General features: G+C 38.4%; 2 protein-coding genes across 4 annotated transcripts in view; one reads left to right on the forward strand and one right to left on the reverse strand.

The window, feature by feature from the left end:
* Positions 1–19,448, forward strand: part of LOC125230687 — a 103,951-nt gene that overhangs the window by 24,519 nt on the left and 59,984 nt on the right. For all 3 annotated transcript variants that reach the window (XM_048135936.1, XM_048135933.1, XM_048135935.1), the window contains 2 exons: positions 3,731–3,848; positions 4,733–5,010. In XM_048135936.1, coding sequence (XP_047991893.1) covers positions 3,731–3,848; positions 4,733–5,010 — 396 coding nt within the window. The remainder of the gene's footprint in view (positions 1–3,730; positions 3,849–4,732; positions 5,011–19,448) is intronic.
* Positions 7,411–19,448, reverse strand: part of LOC125230690 (transforming growth factor beta-1-induced transcript 1 protein) — a 53,852-nt gene continuing 41,814 nt past the window's right edge. Inside the window, exons 4-6 of the mRNA XM_048135943.1 lie at positions 11,033–11,128; positions 10,018–10,152; positions 7,411–7,798 (exon numbers count right to left, since the gene is read on the reverse strand). Coding sequence (XP_047991900.1) covers positions 7,724–7,798; positions 10,018–10,152; positions 11,033–11,128 — 306 coding nt within the window. The 3' untranslated portion in view covers positions 7,411–7,723. The remainder of the gene's footprint in view (positions 7,799–10,017; positions 10,153–11,032; positions 11,129–19,448) is intronic.

The following is a 19,448-nucleotide window of genomic DNA, read 5'->3' on the forward strand; positions in this document are numbered from 1 at the left end:
TCATCAGACCCTGAGTACCACCTCTTGTCAAAGGTCTTGTTGAGACGAACCCAACGAACCTAAACACGAAGTCGTTTACTTACATGGTTCACTGGTACTGGTGACCACCTTCTGGCTCCATCATCAGATCCCGAGTACCACCTCTTGTCAAAGGTCTTATTGAGACGATCCCATTGAGCCTAAATACGAAGTGGTTTAGTCATATGGTTCATTGGTACTGGTGACCACCATCTGGCTCCATCATCAGACCCTGAGTACCACCTCTTGTCAAAGGTCTTGTTAAGACGAACCCAACGAGCCTAAACACGAAGTCGTTTACTTACATGGTTCACTGGTACTGGTGACCACCTTCTGGCTCCATCATCAGATCCCGAGTACCACCTCTTGTCAAAGGTCTTATTGAGACGATCCCATTGAGCCTAAATACGAAGTGGTTTAGTCATATGGTTCATTGGTACTGGTGACCACCATCTGGCTCCATCATCAGACCCTGAGTACCACCTCTTGTCAAAGGTCTTGTTGAGACGAACCCAACGAGCCTAAACACGAAGTCGTTTACTTACATGGTTCACTGGTACTGGTGACCACCTTCTGGCTCCATCATCAGATCCCGAGTACCACTTCTTGTCAAAGGTCTTATTGAGACGATCCCATTGAGCCTAAATACGAAGTGGTTTAGTCATATGGTTCATTGGTACTGGTGACCACCACCTGGCTCCATCATCAGACCCTGAGTACCACCTCTTGTCAAAGGTCTTGTTAAGACGATCCCAAAGAGCCTAAACACGAAGTCGTTTACTTACATGGTTCACTGGTACTGGTGACCACCTTCTGGCTCCATCATCAGATCCCGAGTACCACCTCTTGTCAAAGGTCTTATTGAGACGATCCCATTGAGCCTAAATACGAAGTGGTTTAGTCATATGGTTCATTGGTACTGGTGACCACCATCTGGCTCCATCATCAGACCCTGAGTACCACCTCTTGTCAAAGGTCTTGTTGAGACGAACCCAACGAGCCTAAACACGAAGTCGTTTACTTACATGGTTCACTGGTACTGGTGACCACCTTCTGGCTCCATCATCAGATCCCGAGTACCATCTTGATGTGTCTTATCATCTTGACCGTATTGTAATTTTCGCATATTTATCATCATAACGTTGTAATACTTTAACATTCAAACATAACAAAATATTACAAAAGCAAATATTTACGGATCTAGGATCAAATTCGTTGGTCGCTGTTTACACACACACAATGCGAGGATAGCCCGTGTATAAACAAGGCGTCCGACCCACACAACGATAAATATTCTCGACGTTTGCGATGAAAACTCGGAGAGCGAAGCGACATACGTCTCACCTTCTCGAGCTCCGGCGCGGTACTGAAATCGCAGGCGTCCGTCGCCGGTAAAATAGCGACAGGAAGGCTAGTTTTCAAAAAATTGGCAAAAAATCATGATAAAATATTATAACGACAAATGAATAAAAGCAATTTAAGCACATTGTGCAGATTATTTATATACTAAAATAACTTCGATAACATGTAGATTTTCGGAGAAATGATCACTTGTTTCGATGTATTTTCAAGACAAAATTGAGTTCGTTTTACTTTCAATTTCTCAATTTCAAAGGATTAAATGATAAATTTTGTTTAATGGGCCTAAAGTACAAGATATTGGAATTTAAATTTACCGCATTTATGAGAGTGAGCTTATCAAATTGTACATAATAAGAGCTCCGAAATCTGTGCTTCGCGCGGTTTTTCCTAAACGAGCATCAGAAAAAAAATCATTACTAATTGAAAAAGCTTTTTCTTCCATATGTTTTTTATTGAACCGACAGTTAATTAGATTTTCTAACCGAAACAAGTACTTTTACTGTCTTTTAGTATGAGTAAAGTGTACAATTTTGCCGATAAATATTGTACATTTTACAATATATCGCCTTTTTTTGTCATAGCGCTCTTAAGTTGGTTGTTTTTTTTGTTAACGTGTTTGTACGTGAGTTGTACTCGAGTTATGTATATTTTTGTCATTTTATTTTAGTAAGGTCTGATTATTTGTGGTATTTTTATAGATGATTTAAACTATTTTGTATAGCGTAATCACGCTATAGTATTTTTTTTTAACAAGAAAATGCCAAGAGATGTTAATTTATTTGGTAGTTCAGATTTTTTTTTTTTTTTTTTTTTTTTGCTCGAGATAAAATATAATAAATTAGTTTATTTGAACTTTCTAATTTTGAGGTTATAATATATATTATATGATATTTGTATTCTAGTTACTTTTGTGAGTTGTGTATGCAGTAATTCTGACTTGTGATTTGAGTTAAAAAAAATAAATTGTTGTACGTATAGCGATTGATGTAGTGAGTATTGTGGTTATTTTTATTTTTCATATTCTTATCCCCTCTTTTTTTTTGGTGTTTTTTTTTTTTAGATTTGTATTCCTATTTTAATAAATTTTTATACCTATGTCGTTTTGTGATATCAATTTTGTTTGGGGTAAAAGTATTTGTTTTTAGTACCTACACCTCTTTTCCGCAGATAAAACCTGCTTACTAAACTTGTTAGAGGAGTTTTTTTTTTTTTTTTTTTTTTTTACTACTGGCGATTACAATTATACTTTTAGTATTGTTCATACATTCAGGCATTGCTTTTAAGCATCACACTATTTTGTGTGTCCAAGAGTCTCCACGATTGATTCTCGATCGAATCATGGTCAGCCGTCAAGGATTTCATACCTGCTTGTATTACATAGAAATCAATTCCCATGAGCCATAGTACCTTAATGTCTGCATTGGGAAATAATGTAAGCTTCTTCGTGATACATGAAGTTCACTTTTCTTTTAAAGAGTACACTGCGCATTTTAGCGCATCCGGTCGGCCGACCCTACATTACAATACATAAATATTAAGGATACAAAAAATATATTTATTATAGCGCGCTGATACATACTCAATAAATGTAGTATGTTTTTCCAGACATATGCTTTCACACATTAGAACGCAATAGCTTTGCGTGTGCCCAAGGACCTTCACAATTGAGAGCTCGCTCGAATTGGTTTTGGTTTCAAGGGGTCTGTGTCTGGTTTGTATCCTGGTGTACTCTGCTTACATTATAATTTACTAGCTATACCCAGTATTGTTAATAATGTCGGTTTGAAAACATAAAAGCATTTAAGAGTCACAATAACTTTTAGGTGATCAGGCTAATCGTTGGTTGCGACACTTAACTGATTTTGCTTTCCCGACAAGACGTTTTTCTTATGTTTTTTTTTTTCCTGTTACTTGTAAACATACTTATGTAATTATTTAATTTTTTATTTTTTTATTTAAGTTTATACAATTTATATTATCCTCTTTTTACTGTCATTAAATAATATTAATTTTACATATCAGCAGTTTAAATATCTTTTTTATATATATATATACTTGTCCTTTTGTACTTGTTCTTTATGTTGTATTTTTATAAATGGGAATGTGTGTCCGTTTGTTTGTCCGACTTTCACGACAAAACGGAGCGAGGAATTGACGTGATTATGTGAAGATAGTTGAAGAGATGGAGAATGATATAGCCTACTTTTTTGTCTCTTTCTAACCCCCACTTCCCTAAAATTGGGGGGTAGAAGTTTGTATGGAGCATTCTGCAGTATTCGAATTTAACGCGGGCAAAGCCGCAGGCAAAAACTACATACATATAATCAGATAAAGCATTTATTTTCGTCAGATGACGACTCCGCACGCGTCGGCCGCCAACTCAGTCCGCAGCGCCGCGCCCCGCCCCTGCACCTCCGCGCACTCCCCGCGCCGCCCGCGCTCCTCCCGCGTGTGCCGCACTCCCCGGGGTAAGCACGGACAACACTGGCGCACTGGCCCTGTTAGCTGAACAGTAGGGGAAGGTTGCGATCATTGGACCGGCGCCTCCATTGGACCACTTAAATATCTCAAAATCTAATCAGGGGCGGCTCACTCCGCGATTCTATCGCCGCGCTACAAGTACATATCGGCGGCCGCGAGTTCGCGGCCCATTCAGTGGTGATGACCTTCGCGCGGCGCAATAAAATTCAATGTCGACTGCTCGCGTGCGGTCTGTTTGTTAATGTAGGTAAGAATTTAGAATGGCGGCATTTTGTGAACATCAAAGGAGTGAGCCTTCTGTACTTGTACTATTAAGTATATATTCTGTGATCTAATCGTGCTAGACGGAATTGACTTAGGTATAAGGTGACCTTGGGTAGCCCGGCTGGGCCTGTAACCTCAGTCATGTTCAGTATAATAAAGAGTACAATAGTACAGTATGGCCACTCCCACTCCCCGCTGAAATAGCCGCCCGATCTGTGTAGACCCAGCAAATGAGGAAGTAAAGTGAAAGATTTTATCAAACCGACTCTCTATGTTAAATCTTATGGAGTCAAATTAATTAGTTCAAACACAGCTGCTGTTAGCATTAATATTTAACTTTAAGACTACGCGTATTGGTGACAATCAGTGCCATTCTTTCACGCACGTTGCCAATACGACCTCCTCTCTTTAAAGCAAGAGTGAATAGGCTATTACTGAATTGTTGAACTCCATCTTAGACACTGTCTTCACTTTCCATCAGGTGCGCTAGGGTCAATCGCCGATCAGTCCAAAATAAAATACGGAACCCTAAAAAGACCTTGTCCATTCAATATTTCTTAGAAATGCGTAAATACCAACATGCTCAATTGCTCATTCATATTCCCAGGAATACGCAAGAGCAAAGAATCCTCTCCCAGATCTCCAAGACTGAGCCCAAGACTGAGCCCAAGACGAAGCCCAAGACTGAGCCCAAAACTGAGCCCGAAACTAAGCCCGAAACTGAAGAAGGACATCCTAGAGAAAGATCTAAAGCTGGCTCTAGACAATGTCCACGTGTCAGATGACACCGTCCCTTCGGTTATCAAAGTGCAGTGTGCTAAGAAAGACGTCATCCAGACATCCAGTGAGACTACTCCGAAGACTGACGAAAAGAAGGAACTGAAGGTATGTTTCTGTCTTTTGTTCGACATATAAGAGAAAGGTCTAAAGCTGGCTCTAGACAATGTCCACTTGTCAGATGACACCGTCCCTTCGGTTATCAAAGTGCAGTGTGCTAAGAAAGACGTCACGCAGACATCCAGTGAGACTACTCCGAAGAATGACGAAAAGAAGGAACTGAAGGTATGTTTCTGTCTTTTGTTCGACATATAAGAGAAAGATTTAAAGCTGGCTCTAGACACTGTCCACATATCAAAAGACACCGTCCCTTCGGTTATCAAAGTGCAGTGTGCAAAGAAAGACGAAGCAGACACAGTGAGACTACTTTATCAATTTATTTATTTAATCTTCTATTCGTTCGACATAAAAAGGAAGGTCAAAAGCTGGACTCTAATGTCCACTTTTAGGATTGACACCAGTCAACCTTCGGTTATCAAAGAGACTGTGAGCAAAGAAAGACGTCACGCAGACATCAACAGTGAGACTAAAACAAGACTGAAATAAAAGAAAGATACTAAATAAATGTTTCTGTCATAAGTTCGACATATAATTTAAAGATTTAAATGGCATCATATACACTGTCCACATATCAAAAGACACCCTCCCTTGGGTAATCAAAGTACAGGGTGCGAATAGGAAGGTACTGAAGGTATGTTTCTGTCTATTTCTTTTTCTTTGGTGAAGGTGAAATGAGCGTAGACATTGAGTGAAAAGGCCTCGAGAACCGACATAAATTGGATTACTTATCAAAGTGTCTAGTTTTCTAAGGCGGAATAAACCTAGAAACTTACTATTAACGCATACATTTTAAAAATCTCATCATTTAATTGTTTATTAATTTATTAAATGGTTTATACTATTTAAAAAATAGTTCATAATAAGTGTGAACGAAACGGCGTCTGTCAAACAAGAGGCGTTTTTACCGTGTTTTACCTAACTGTTCATTTTTAGGGTTTTTTAGATAGTAGGTAAAACAAATTATTAAACAAAAATAATTTATTGAAAATGAAGAACAGCTTATTGAATACAGCTAACGCTGAATATAAAAATACATACGAAACAAATAAATACCTGACAGGTAGCCCTTTTAGGTTGACTATTATTAAATCACTTATTCAATGTAGGAGCATAACTTTGACAAGTCATACAAGATTGAATTTTACTTTCAAGGTTACTTTGGCCTAGTGATGTGCAAGTTGCGGAAACTTTCCAAAAAAAATCTTAAATTTCTTGAAAAATTCACGAAACTTTCAGTACTGCTACTTGTCAATAGACGTCACGACGAAAAAATAGTATTAAAGGAATTTAAATTTATGAAATGGAAAGTTTCCATCCATACAATTGTCCATAGAAAGTATGGAAAGTTTCCGAAGTTTTCCTAATGTAATCATTTTGGAAACTTTCCGTCGGCACATCAGTACTTTGGTCTATATTCATAATGTTAAATATACCAACTTGTCAAAATTACACTACACTATCTTACAACGAATTGTCTTTATTTACTTTAATAATAGTTTTAAATATTTGTGCTTTATCAAATTACAATAATTTAAAGTTAAATAATTTATAAGTAAAGTTTGCTTTAAGCGAATCTCATTGGAAATTTATATTTTCAAAATGAGACTTGATTTTTCAAGCCTTGTTTGAATGATTGGTACAAAAAGACACTAATGGCGTCTAAAAAGTGCTTTGCAATGTGATTTTTCTACTTTTCACACTTGTATCATAAACATTTTAGTGACATCGAATTGCTAGGTCATGGAATAGACGCTATCTTAACATTTAAACTCCATTGCCTTAATCAAGCATAAGCTTTTATTGCTAATTTGCAATTTCTATAAGTACTAGTGTTCGACACGCTAATGCCGTATACATGAAACCCTCCTATCACATTTAAGATTTAAATTGACATTTAAGGTCTCCCCAAACATATCGACGAGGAATCGGCTTTCGCCTAATAAAAATCGTTCGTTATTAATGTTATTATGAACATGCGTACGGATGCGTTCAGCGTCGACGACACGTAAGCGTCTTCATTAACAAACATATCGTCACTACTTTAAAAAAAACTTGTATCTTCGTCTGTCAATGAAAATAAAATTGTAGTAAGTATGTATGGAATGCATATAGACTTACTGCGTTTTAACTTTGAGGAGCAGCGTGAGTTACGAGATTTTTTAAAAGTAGTGACGATATTAACTCCGTATAGACAGATAAAATCTAAGAAAAAAACGTACCTTAAAGTCCTAGAGAAAAAGGTACGGTGGCCTAGATGGCATTACACCTTTGGGGTACGCGCAGCTAGATGGCGCTAATATTAATATTTGACATTTTAACAAATCGAGCTAAGAATATGGGCCAAATTCTCAAAACTGAGGTTCATAAGTTTTAAGCATGTGACAAGAGATGGCAGTCTATGCACTGTGATTACACATTTTACTTCGACAGTAACTCTCTATAATACTCGATCCTCTTTGATACGAACTAGCGATTTTTGGTCGGCTAGCTGATTCCGCGTCGATAAGTTTGGGGAAACCCTTGATGTACACTATCGAGCACTGGTACTTTCACATTGTATATCGGTTTTGTTCAACATTAACAAGCCCTAAAGTAGGTGCTTGAATTACAAAAAAGGATATGGCTTCAAGAGCATTCTGACGTATTTGGTGGGCTGTATAAACCTTATCATTAGTACAGTAAGCAGCTTGATCCGGATCGCTTAAGCGCATTTGCCGCAGAGGGGCTTGTTGTCCATGACTGAGAATGTGGAGTCGGTCACGGGGTTCCTGCATTTCTGAAAAAATAGAAAGGAATGATTCAGTATAAGTAGATGCGTCTGTAATAAAGACACTTAAACAGTCGACCCGGCCACGATATTCATCTTAGGCGAGACACAGAGATGGGACCTTTCGTTCACACTGGTTGATCCGTAAGTAGACTGCATTGTTTTACAAATTCACTACTTAAACTATGCCAAAATATTTTTTACAATTTCAATTTATCTTACCAAAATTAAACTTAAATCTCTCACACTTATGCTCGTCGCTGTCGCCTTAGACGGCTTGTGCCAATATCGAAACTTGGCTCAGAGAGCTCAGGAGAGTGCTACTTGGCAATGATTTATTTATTTATTTAATTTTTACTGCTTTAAAGAAAAATCTTGCAGTACAAAAAGGCGGACTTAATGCTTTTAAAGCACATAATTTGCATGATAGCCTTGTCGTTGTCTGTATTAAGCTTAGAACAACCCTTACAGCAAACTTGTCAATACATAGTAAAGCACTCAGAATTTCGCTTGGTTTCCAGAGCGATGATATCCATGTCCGTGATAGGACCAGTCCGCAGAGTTATACCAAAGACATATGTAACTCCGTATAGACAGCTACAGTCTAAGAAAAAAACGTACCTCAGAACCATATAGAAATAGGTACGGTGGCCTAGATGGCGTTACACCTTTGGGGGACGCTCGGCTAGATGGCGCTAATATTAATATTTGACATTTCAACACATATCAAGCTAAGAATATGGGCCAAATTGTCAAAACTGAGGTTTGAAAGTTTTAAGCTTGTGTCAAGAGTTGGCAGTCTGTGCACTGTCATTAAATATTTTACTTTGACAGTAACTCTCTATGATACTTGATCCTCTTTGGTTATACTTACAATGCCACATTCAGAAGTGACACTTTGAGAGGATAATTTGATGAGAACTTACGTTGCAAGTGAAGCACTCGCGATTTCACTTGGCATCAGGAGCGATAACAGCCTTATCCACGATAGTCTGCACAGCGCTCCAAGCTAGTAAAGGAAGTAAAGGACTTTGTCCGTGATTGGAGTTTCCCGCAACGAACTTACCTAACACCTCTTACTCGTTGACTCAAGTGTCACTTAATGAGTAAGGGCCTCGTTGCAAGTGAAACACTCGCAGTGCCACTATGATAGCATTGTCCGTGACTGGAGGTGATGGTAGGTGGACTAAAATGTTAACGGAATGGTGGCCGCTTACAGACGTAAGAAGCGCTTGGCATCTGATAGCTCGTTGGGTGGACGACATCCGCAAAATTGCGGGTCAAACTGGATGCGACTAGCTCAGGACCGGGATACATGGCGTACTAGAAGAGAGGCCTATGGGTTACCCTCATCTGGCAGAATAATTTTGGTCAGAAACACACTTCGCATAACATGTTTCGTAGAAACACTTTTGATCGAACGTCAATTTTGCAGAAAAAATAGTTGGCATTATTACTACCACGCATACGACACACTTTGCAGGATATTGTTCTGCAGAACATTACTTTGGTCGAATTTTATTTACCATAATAATCATATAGCATACTGTTACAAGAGCAAGGTTCTGACACGCTGACAAAAAGGAAATACTGTCCCAGAGCCACCGTTAGGTACGACGATGAGCGAAGCGAGGAGGAGTGTTAGGTATCTTGCATCCCTAATACGTCTGACTCGCTATCAAAAATCAAATTGAAAGGAAAAGGACAACTATGCCGTCTAAATATTATGCACAAATATTATCTGCGAAAGTACTATTCGACTAGAAGACTATCATGCTCATTAACATTATGCCAATATACCGTTCGGTATTATAAAAATCTGCGAAATGATTTATGCCAAAGCATATTCTGCGTAAGCTGTTTCTGCCAAACGTGACTTCTGCCAAGAACTATTATACGAATCAAATAAATGCAAAAAAAGTTTCTGCAAGACAATAGTGAACCGAGGCCTATGCTCAGCATTGGGCGATAAAGGGCTGACATGATGATGATGTGACTGGAGGAGTCCACAGTGCGTCCCGAACTTGTCAACCTTACTCAGGTGTCATCCTTAGCGACTTGGACAATGCACAGTAACTTACGTTGCAAGTGAAGCATTCGCGGTGCCACTTGGCGTCCAGAGCGATAATAGCCTTGTCAGTGATGGGGTTGGAGCAGCCGGCACAATACGCCGCGAACTTGTCAACGACTGACTATAGGTCTCACCTGAGAAGGGTGAGTAAACTTACGTTGCAAGTGAAGCATTCGCGGTGCCACTTGGCGTCCAGAGCGATGATAGCCTTGTCAGTGATGGGGTTGGAGCAGCCTGCACAACGTGCCGCGAACTTGTTAGCGTAGCACTCTGAACAGTAAGGACGTCCGGCCTGAAATTGAGAAAAAGCTATTTAAAACACCAATGTCTAAGAATTTATATATATACCTCTATATATGGGCTTACTCTTGACCACAGACTAACCAAAGACGTGGCCTACGATGGAGTGAGCTCGCCCAGAAGATGCCTGTTCACCCTTGATTTGAAGGTTGCCGGGTTATGAGCTCGGAAATATAGCCGCCGGCAAGGAATTCCACTCCTTGGCAGTGCGCATAAAAAAAGAAGAAGCAAAGCGTTTGTACGTGTACGTACCTTGACTCGAACCTGAAATATTGAGCGCACGTTCGCGTTCCATGGTTTTTCAAAATAATAATTACTTATTTTTGCTTTACATTTACACCGATGCCTTCGTTAAATTTACACGCCTTGTCAAAGAAACTCCCAAATATGTAAATTGGAGAATGAAAAAAAAATTGGCTTAATTTTATACAATCTTGATTCTAGAAGACACTAAAATTACTGAATCTACGGTTGTACTCACGTCATTATATCGCTATTGCTGCGACATGTTTCGGGCCAAGTCGATTCTGTCGCAGCAATAACGCGAGTACAACCGTAGATTCATTAATTATTTGAATATGTCTCACGGAAGTTTAACGTGTACACTAAAATTACAGTTAAAAATCGCAATTTTTGTACCAGATAGAAATATCAGATCCTCAACACTGATTTAAACTTTCACGATTATTACACATAATTATTTTTAAAATCGGGGAGAAGGTGTTGATCATTTCAAGCCAGTCTTCTCCGAGACCACGGGGACAACGCCGTCCTTGAAACGTTGGAGGTCAGTTTAATATGTAGTTATACGCGATTAAGTCCCGATTTTAAAAATAATTATCAGATCCTCAGTCTTGAATGTAAAACGTTACCTGCTCCATGAAACCGCCACCTCCGAGCTCCTTCTTGCAGCCGCCGCACACGAAGTGGTTGGCGTGCCACGAGACACCCAGGGCTTGGATCACACGCTGAAATAGAAAAAAAAAGCTTTTAATCTAAGCTTTTAATAACATAATGGGGCTGGTGACAGGCTGTTCCAGACTGTACATCAAAGAATCGCAGTTTAGAAAACTTAATAAAAAGTTTTCTAAACTGCGATTCTTTGATTAGTGTAAAATCTTTGAAATTATCTTTATCTTGGGAATCTGTTGATGATGCATAAACGCTTAGGATAATGTCGTTATCGTAGCTATACTGCTGTCAAACAAGTCTGTCAGTAAATAAGAACTAAGAAAACTATATGTATCCTTTTCTCTAGCACCCTAAAGAAAAGGATGCATATAATTTTCTTTGTTCTTATATCTCTATCGCTCTTCCGTATTGGCGCGACAGAGCCATCAGACTGCGTTTCGATTAGCGTCTAGCGTTAACGATTGTCATTTCGGCACGAAAATTTTACATTACTTAGTCAAATTGTCAACACTACAACATAAAACATAAACTAGAATCCATACTACTATATATATATATATTATGTGTATTATAAATGGAAAAGTGTGTCTGTCTGTTTGTTTGTCCGTCTTTCACGGCAAAACGGAGCAACGAATTGACGTGAATTTTTAAGTGGAGATAGTTGAAGGGATGGAGAGTGACATAGGCTACTGTTTGTCTCTTTCTCTAAGGCGAGCGAAGCCGCGGGCAAAAGCTAGTTTATTATATATGAAAGAGGTGCGTTCCTAGCACACAGTCTAAGCTTGTGTAGGTAAACGCGTACTATGCTTGTATGAGTGAAATATGACAGGTCGACGGTTCGCGTTTTTGTCAGGCGGTAACTGTGAGGTAACCGAGAGGGGATGGGCGGCACTTTCAGCGGGGAGCGGGAGTGGCCATACTGTACGATGGTACTCTTTATTATACTGTGCTGTGGGGGTGTAGGGTGTAGGGCTCGAATCACATTCCTCCATAGGTATATGGACAGTTTACTCGTATTAGCCGTATTCTCTGTGATCTCGAGAATTCTTATTTAAAATTTCAGAACATAAAATAGTTGCATTCATTACTAAATAGGTTTAAGACTGCAATGTAAGCAAGTCAAGGGCTCAGATTGCCCTTACCAAGCCTCTTGTCTTCCTCGCATATTATGCCCTTTTTCTGACGCGTCATTTGCATTAGGCCAGTGTGTCCTATCAAAGAGGATTGAGTATTATAGAGAGTTACTGTCAAAGTAAAATGTGTAATCACAGTGCATAGACTGCCGTCGAGACACAGGCTTAAAACTTTTGAACCTCAGTTTTGACAATTTGGCCCATATTCTTAGCTTGATATGTGTTAAAATGTCAAATATTTTTATTAGCGCCATCTAGCCGAGCGTTGCCCAAAGGTGTTACGCCATCTTGGCCACCGTACCTTTTTCATTATGGCTTTGAAGTACGTTTTTTTCTTAGACTTTATCTGTCTATACGGAGTTACATGTCTTTGGTCCTATAAAAAGAACTGTCAAGAACAAGATATTAAGGTGCAGGTAAATTCACAAGAGTTGGCACGAATGGAACGAATTAGTACCTCAATGAAAATTTCTGTGTGTGTAACAGATGAACCAATAAAATTCCTAGTGGCTCATGACAGTTACGGCTGTAGGTACAGTCACCGTCATAAATAAGTGATGATTTATGTACCTTGTCATATTAGCGTCTTGTTTGAAATGTCACACGAAATTGCCAAACAATTAAGAGCGACAAGGCACAGAAATCATCACTTCTTTATGCCGGTGACTGTATGCAGGTGTCACTCACAAAATAAATTTCGTTCATCCCATTCGTGGAATCGACCAGTCTGGCCTAGTGAATAGTGACACTGCCTGTGAAGCCGATGGTCCTGGGTTTCAATTCCGGTAAGGGCATTTATTTGTGTGATGCGCCTGATTCTATAATTTCCATAGTTGAAATCTGTGCTCTCTTAATGGGTACTTTGACGTACAGTACTTGGTTTAAATTAAATACCTATATGTAGGGATAGAATAAGAAAAATCGAATACATACACTAACTCCATTTATTTCTGACAGACACTGATGTTTTATTGACATACTACACGATCATAAATCATTTGCTATTGATCGACACTATAAATCACTCACACTTAAAAGGTAACAAAAAAGTGAACCACGTTCCCATGTCGTATTTCCATACGCGATATATTATTTTTCCCCTCACTAGCTCGGAAACACGTGTTTTGTCCTTTAAGACCAGCGGGTAAAAACGCATTTTATCCACTAGTGGGTAAAGTAATTTGACCTTGAATAAAGTCAAATTAACTGCTTTAAAATTGATAGAAGTAGGTGAATCTAGTAATAAAGATGATTTACCACCTGTGGAACTACTGGAAGCAGTGATAAACGCATTTTTTGCGTTGTAGTTTCCTCGCAATAGTGAGGGGAAAAGTTTTGTGTTACACTCGGGTGCAAATGTATTTTACTTCTCGTGTGTTAAAAAACTCGCAAGTTCAGGATTCTATTCTCGAACCACTTGCTTCGCTCGTGGTTCAACTATAGAATCCTTTCACTTGCTCGTTTTTCAATTCCACACTCGGCGTTAAAATACAACTTTGCCCCCTTGTATAACAAATAACTATTATTTTGCAAGCTTTTATTTCAGTTGCTGTGTTAGAAATGTTGGAATGTTAATGTCTTGGATGCTACATTTTACTCACTTCCTTATTTACTTATTTCTGATTGGCCAATAGTGCAATATTACGATAGTGACTGGAGACTGGTTGTCATGGAAACCTTGTATTCGGGGATTTTAGAATACGCTAGTTTCCTGTACTTAAAATAAAATATTTTATGCAGTGCACGAAATAAAGCACCACATAATTAGAAGAAAAATATGGTCAGTACTTAATTTTAAACATAATAAATGAATTGACCGTGACCGTCACCGTGACGTCACTCCTCAGTATTTCATAGTAATACCATATTAGCAAATCGTTTTGACAGTTCATAAAAAGAAGATGATTTGACTAGGAGGAAAGTAGCCTATTGTCGCGATGAGTAAATTGCCTATGGAAAGAACAACTGGCCTAGCTTAAGTGACAATCTGACGCTCTGTGGCGAATGAAACGCAACTCGCTCCCGCCAATACGCTATAGAGCGTGAACGATTGTCAATTTGGCTATGCCGGCAGTACAGTCAGCAATAAAAACTTGTACCAATAGGATTGTGCTTAAAACTGTTTCCTGAATACTGACGACCGGTCTGGCTCAGTTGGTAGTGACCCTGCCTGCTAAGCCGCGGTCCTGCGTTCGAATCCCGGTAAGGGCATTTATTTGTGTGATGAGCACAGATATTTGTTCCTGAGTGAGGATGTTTTCTATGTGTATAAGTATGTATTTATATATTTTCCCCTCACTAGCTCGGAAACACGTGTTTTGTCCTTTAATACCAGCGGGTAAAAACGCATTTTATCCACTAGTGGGTAAAGTAATTTGACCTTGAATAAAGTCAAAATAACTGCTTTAAAAGTGATAAAAGTAGATGATTTGACTAGTAGGAAAGATGATTTACCGATGAGTAAACTATGGAAAGAACAAGCAGCTTAAGTGACAATCTGACGCATTTGTGGCGAATGAAACGCAACTCGCTCCCGCTATAGTGAGCGGAACGATTTCAATTTGGCTTGCCGACAGTACAGTCAGCAAATGTACTTTACAATAGGATTGTGCTTAAAACTGTTTCCTGAATTCGACCGGTCTGGCTCAGTTGGTAGTGACCCTGCCGCTTCGCCGCGGTCGTGGTTCGAATCCTGGAGCAATTTGTGTGATGAACACGATATTTGTTCACTGAGTGACACTTTTCTATAAAATACAAGTATGTATTTATACATATACTATTATGTATGTATATCGTCGCTTAGCACCCATAGTACAAGCTTTGCTTAGTATGGGGCTAAGTCGATCTGTGTAAGGTGTCCCCAATATTTATTTATTTATTAATAAACTGAATTTGTTTTTTATCATGCAGAAACGTCTGCGAGCGATATTACATATTTTTAAATTAAAGGAAAAATGGAAAAATTCACACCTGCAAGATGTTTGCTATAACGCCACCCTAAGGCGGTTGAGAATTGAGGAAAGGCATGGATAAATTCGCACACATCCAGCAGGCCTCCGTGGCGCAGTTGGGAGCGGGATGGCCCCGGCAAGGCCAAAGGTCGCAGGTTCGAGTCCTGCCGGAGGTGTGAATTTTTCCATTTTTCCTTTAATTTAAAAATATATTAATAAACTGATTTAACCTCAAAAAGGGTTTTTTAAGTGGTCATCTACCAGCAGGAACCTATAAATAGAATCAGCACATGAATATTGAGAATTGTCCGATATAAAATGCCCTACACGGGATGTCTTTTGTTTCCTCAATTGATGATGTCACCAGATGTTTCGACTGTAGGCTGCTATCATTATGTTGTGACTAACTATGTTTACGAGTTCGACCCATTGTTTTTGTTACTGTACTGTCGTGTCATGTTAAAGGGAATTCCTTCCTTCCTTTGCCTTGTAGAATTCAAGGTTTTGAACTTCTTGTTAGAATATGTTTCAGGTTCATAAACATAAACAAGTATTTCATATATAACACATAAATATCTGTTTTGTTTAATACAAAATACGGAAGGACGGACGGAAGGAATACGTAAATAATTATTGTTAGCCTCAAAGAGTTCTTTCTTAACCTAAAATGGAAATACACAACTCAATCTTAATAGGTTGGTAGGTTAAAATAGACTCTTTAGGGTTCCGTAGTCAACTAGGAACCCTTATAGTTTGGCCATGTCTGTCCGTCCGTCCGTCCGCGGATAATGATGATAATATTAATATTTTCGGAAGTAATCGCTCCTAAAGGAAAAAAAGTGCGCCCCTCCCCCTTTAACTTTTGAACCATATGTTTAAAACCATATGAAAAAAATCACAAAAGTAGAACTTTATAAAGACTTTCTAGGAAAATTGTTTTGAACTTGATAGGTTCAGTAGTTTTTGAGAAAAATACGGAAAACTACGGAACCCTACACTGAGCGTGGCCCGACACGCTCTTGGCCGGTTTTTTTTAATTATATACGCAGTTTTTTCACTAAGACACAGTACTGTAGTCTTTAGCTAAGTTCCATAAGCATATATTATTGTGTTTAATAAAATAGTTATGTACCTACTTAATGGATTAGTTACATATTTCGGAATAAATTATACTATAATATCGAACGTTACAAATTCCAATAAGGTCTAGTTACCCTTCGGGTTGGAAGGTCAGATGGCAGTCGCTTTCGTAAAAACTAATGCCTTCGTCAAATCTTGGGATTAGTTGTCAAAGCGGACCCCAAGCTCCCGTGAGCTGTGGCAAATGCCGGGATAACGCAAGGAGGATGATGATGGTACGTTAAAAATTCTTTGTAAATCATAAAAATACTTCGCGACAAAGAATTTTCATTTCCCATTAAGTATGTCATACTTATTACCTTAACACCCAAATATTTATGTCAGACAGCGTTAGTGTAAATATCTAGTTGTTAGGAATGTTATTCCGTTAAAGGGTTAATGACTAAATGTTATTGATACAATAATCGTGTTATTACGATAGAACCATATCAGACAGGAGGTAATTACGCTACAGTTGTAGACCGTTTCATTCAAGAAGTCGCTTGCTGCTTCGTAATGTCATACTGTTATGAGTTACATTTGAGAAATGTAAGCGCCTTCGTGAATGACACGATGTATAAGGCGCGATTTCGGTATGTGGCCGAATGAGTTATTATGAAGAAGGACGTAAGTGCCATTGATGCTTGAATGTAGCTGCGACGTTTTGTGAAACACGGTTAAAGGGAGTTGACAGATGGCTGACACCGATTAGGCGCCGGGGAATCTTTCGAGTTACATGTTGAGATACCTATTACTGATAATTACCGATTCAAGTGCATGTCAAGTATGTTTTTTGTATTATGAACAGTACCTGGGCGACCGAGCTTAGCTCTGAGTTCGAAAACACGAAAATTCGCGTTTCCGAGACCTAAGTCAAAGGTAGATCGATTTTTCACCACCGAAAACCCCTCACAAAACAAATTTCAGCGAAATAGAGCGGTTTCCGAGATTGCCGGTATAAATATGAATAAATATACAAGAACTGCTCATTTAAAGATAATGAACATTACAGTCAACTAGTAAAACCAAGTTAAATTGACAGTGATTTTAATAGCATAGATTGTTGTCATATTTCATAGAAATTTGACGTTATAGGTAATAAACACTAGCGCAGCCACTATCAAAACGCAGTAAACATAGGTTTGTCTGATTCTAGTCTACATGTTCAATATAAATATTTCTATCATTCTATACATCCGGAAGTATTACTTTTTTCATTTATACATTATTTAATCGACATTTAGCTAACCATGGCAGATCACAGTGTGTAAATTGCCCAAACACGAACACGCGGTGGCACAAACCCAAAGAAGCGATTGCCGCATTGCAAGGCCGCACCGCGGTCGCGTACTGCACTACTTAAGACGATACGGTAGGGGTCAATTCTCCATACAAACGCTCTCGACTATTTCCTCCCTGGTTTTTGAAGATAGAGCAATGATTTTTTCAACACAGATTGTTATTATTTTTATCTGTGTCGGACCGTTTTGATTTTTTAGATATTCTGCTTTTTAAAGATTCTAGAGCCAATCAAAAATTTCCAAAAACGGCCTTTTTCATTGTGGCACAAAAAAAGGTGTGATACTCAAGATTGGTAACAATTAACCAAAAAAGCTAAAATGGACAATTTTTTTTCGATAAATCTAGTTAATAACACTTGTATATTTTAACTAAAATTCCCAAGTTGAAAGGGGGGCTCCTTTCCATTTTAGCATTTTCGCTACCGTATCCTCTTAACACTTGATAAGTATCTACTGTGCATCTTTTAGTTCAAAAACACTAATTGAGCAATTCCCGGAAAGTTTGTATATTTGGATCACGTCTTTGATTTTTATAAAAATTGGTAGGCTGATAGAGTCCATGATGCTGAACAAGATCCACTAGGTTTCCCAAAATAAATATAAATAAAATTTCCCAGGTAGTTTGTATGAAATTAACCTAATCGTAAACTAGAACTTTCCTTTGCTAATCCGCGAATAGATAACGTGCAAGTCAATCAGTGCTAACCTGTTATAATTACTTGCGTATTTTTTACATGCAATTAATTTTCCCACCCTCCCACCGCAAAAATAAAAATAAATACGCAAATAAATACAACAACCCACTACCAAAAATACAAAACTCGACACGTGTTTCGCCTCTCTACGAGGCATCCTCAGGAGCTGATGTTGACGGTCCGAAGTCCCGCAACTGACACACGATTTTACGATTAACAAGGATTTCCGCAAAGTAACGCCTGATTCCATCGATTATTTGAAATTAACCTTCCTTTTTTGTTACCAGCTTTCTATACATTTAAAATGAAAGTTTCATACAAACTACGTAGGACATTTCGGGAAACCTAGTGGAAAATCAAAGACGTGATCCAAATGTACAAACTTTTCGGGAATTGCTGAATTGATAATCTGTTCGTACAGAGAAGAGTCGGGTAATGTCATTCATTCACGCCCTTTTCCCATTATTTGGGGTCGGCGCAGGTCTTCTTCCATTTCTCTCTATCAGCCGTCATTTCCATATACCTTTCACTCATTCATATCATTCTTCACACCGTCCATCCATCTTTTCTTAGGCCTTCCACTAACCTTCCCCCCTTAAGAGCCGGCTAATGTAATGAATGAGGCTCTCTTTCTGCACACTCTAGTTTGCTTTTCTTTAATAAAATGTGTATTTACCTTTTCCACTCCAAACTAACAAGGTACCTAACTCGTTTCGATTTAAAACGCTCATTTCGGTCGTGTTTTAATTTAAACTGAAATAAATGTCATAAGGTGGATGTACCACTGCTCGACAGGTTAAGGGAAAATATTTATGTGTTTCGTGATATTACGATAATTTACCCATCTATACAAAACATATCCATCTTTTTTGGGAGATGTGATCTTTAACTTTGTTAAATGCAATAAGTTTCATACAGTGATAATATAAAAAAATCTCAAAATGAAATAAAACGTAAGTCAATACGCTTGTCCGAATAACTGACAGGTGCTTTTGCTGGCAGTCCTAATAGATGACATCTAAGTATGATTCAGGAAAAACAGTAAAAAACAAGTGTTTTGGGTTAAAATTTACTACAAAATTAAATAATTTAATAAAAAAAAACGTATTCTGTTGATAACATTTACTTTTTACGTGTTACATTTATGTAATAAAATAGAATAAGTCGGCTCCGCATT

Source organism: Leguminivora glycinivorella, chromosome 10, assembly GCF_023078275.1.
Source record: "Leguminivora glycinivorella isolate SPB_JAAS2020 chromosome 10, LegGlyc_1.1, whole genome shotgun sequence".
NCBI classification, from domain to species: Eukaryota; Metazoa; Arthropoda; class Insecta; order Lepidoptera; family Tortricidae; genus Leguminivora; species Leguminivora glycinivorella.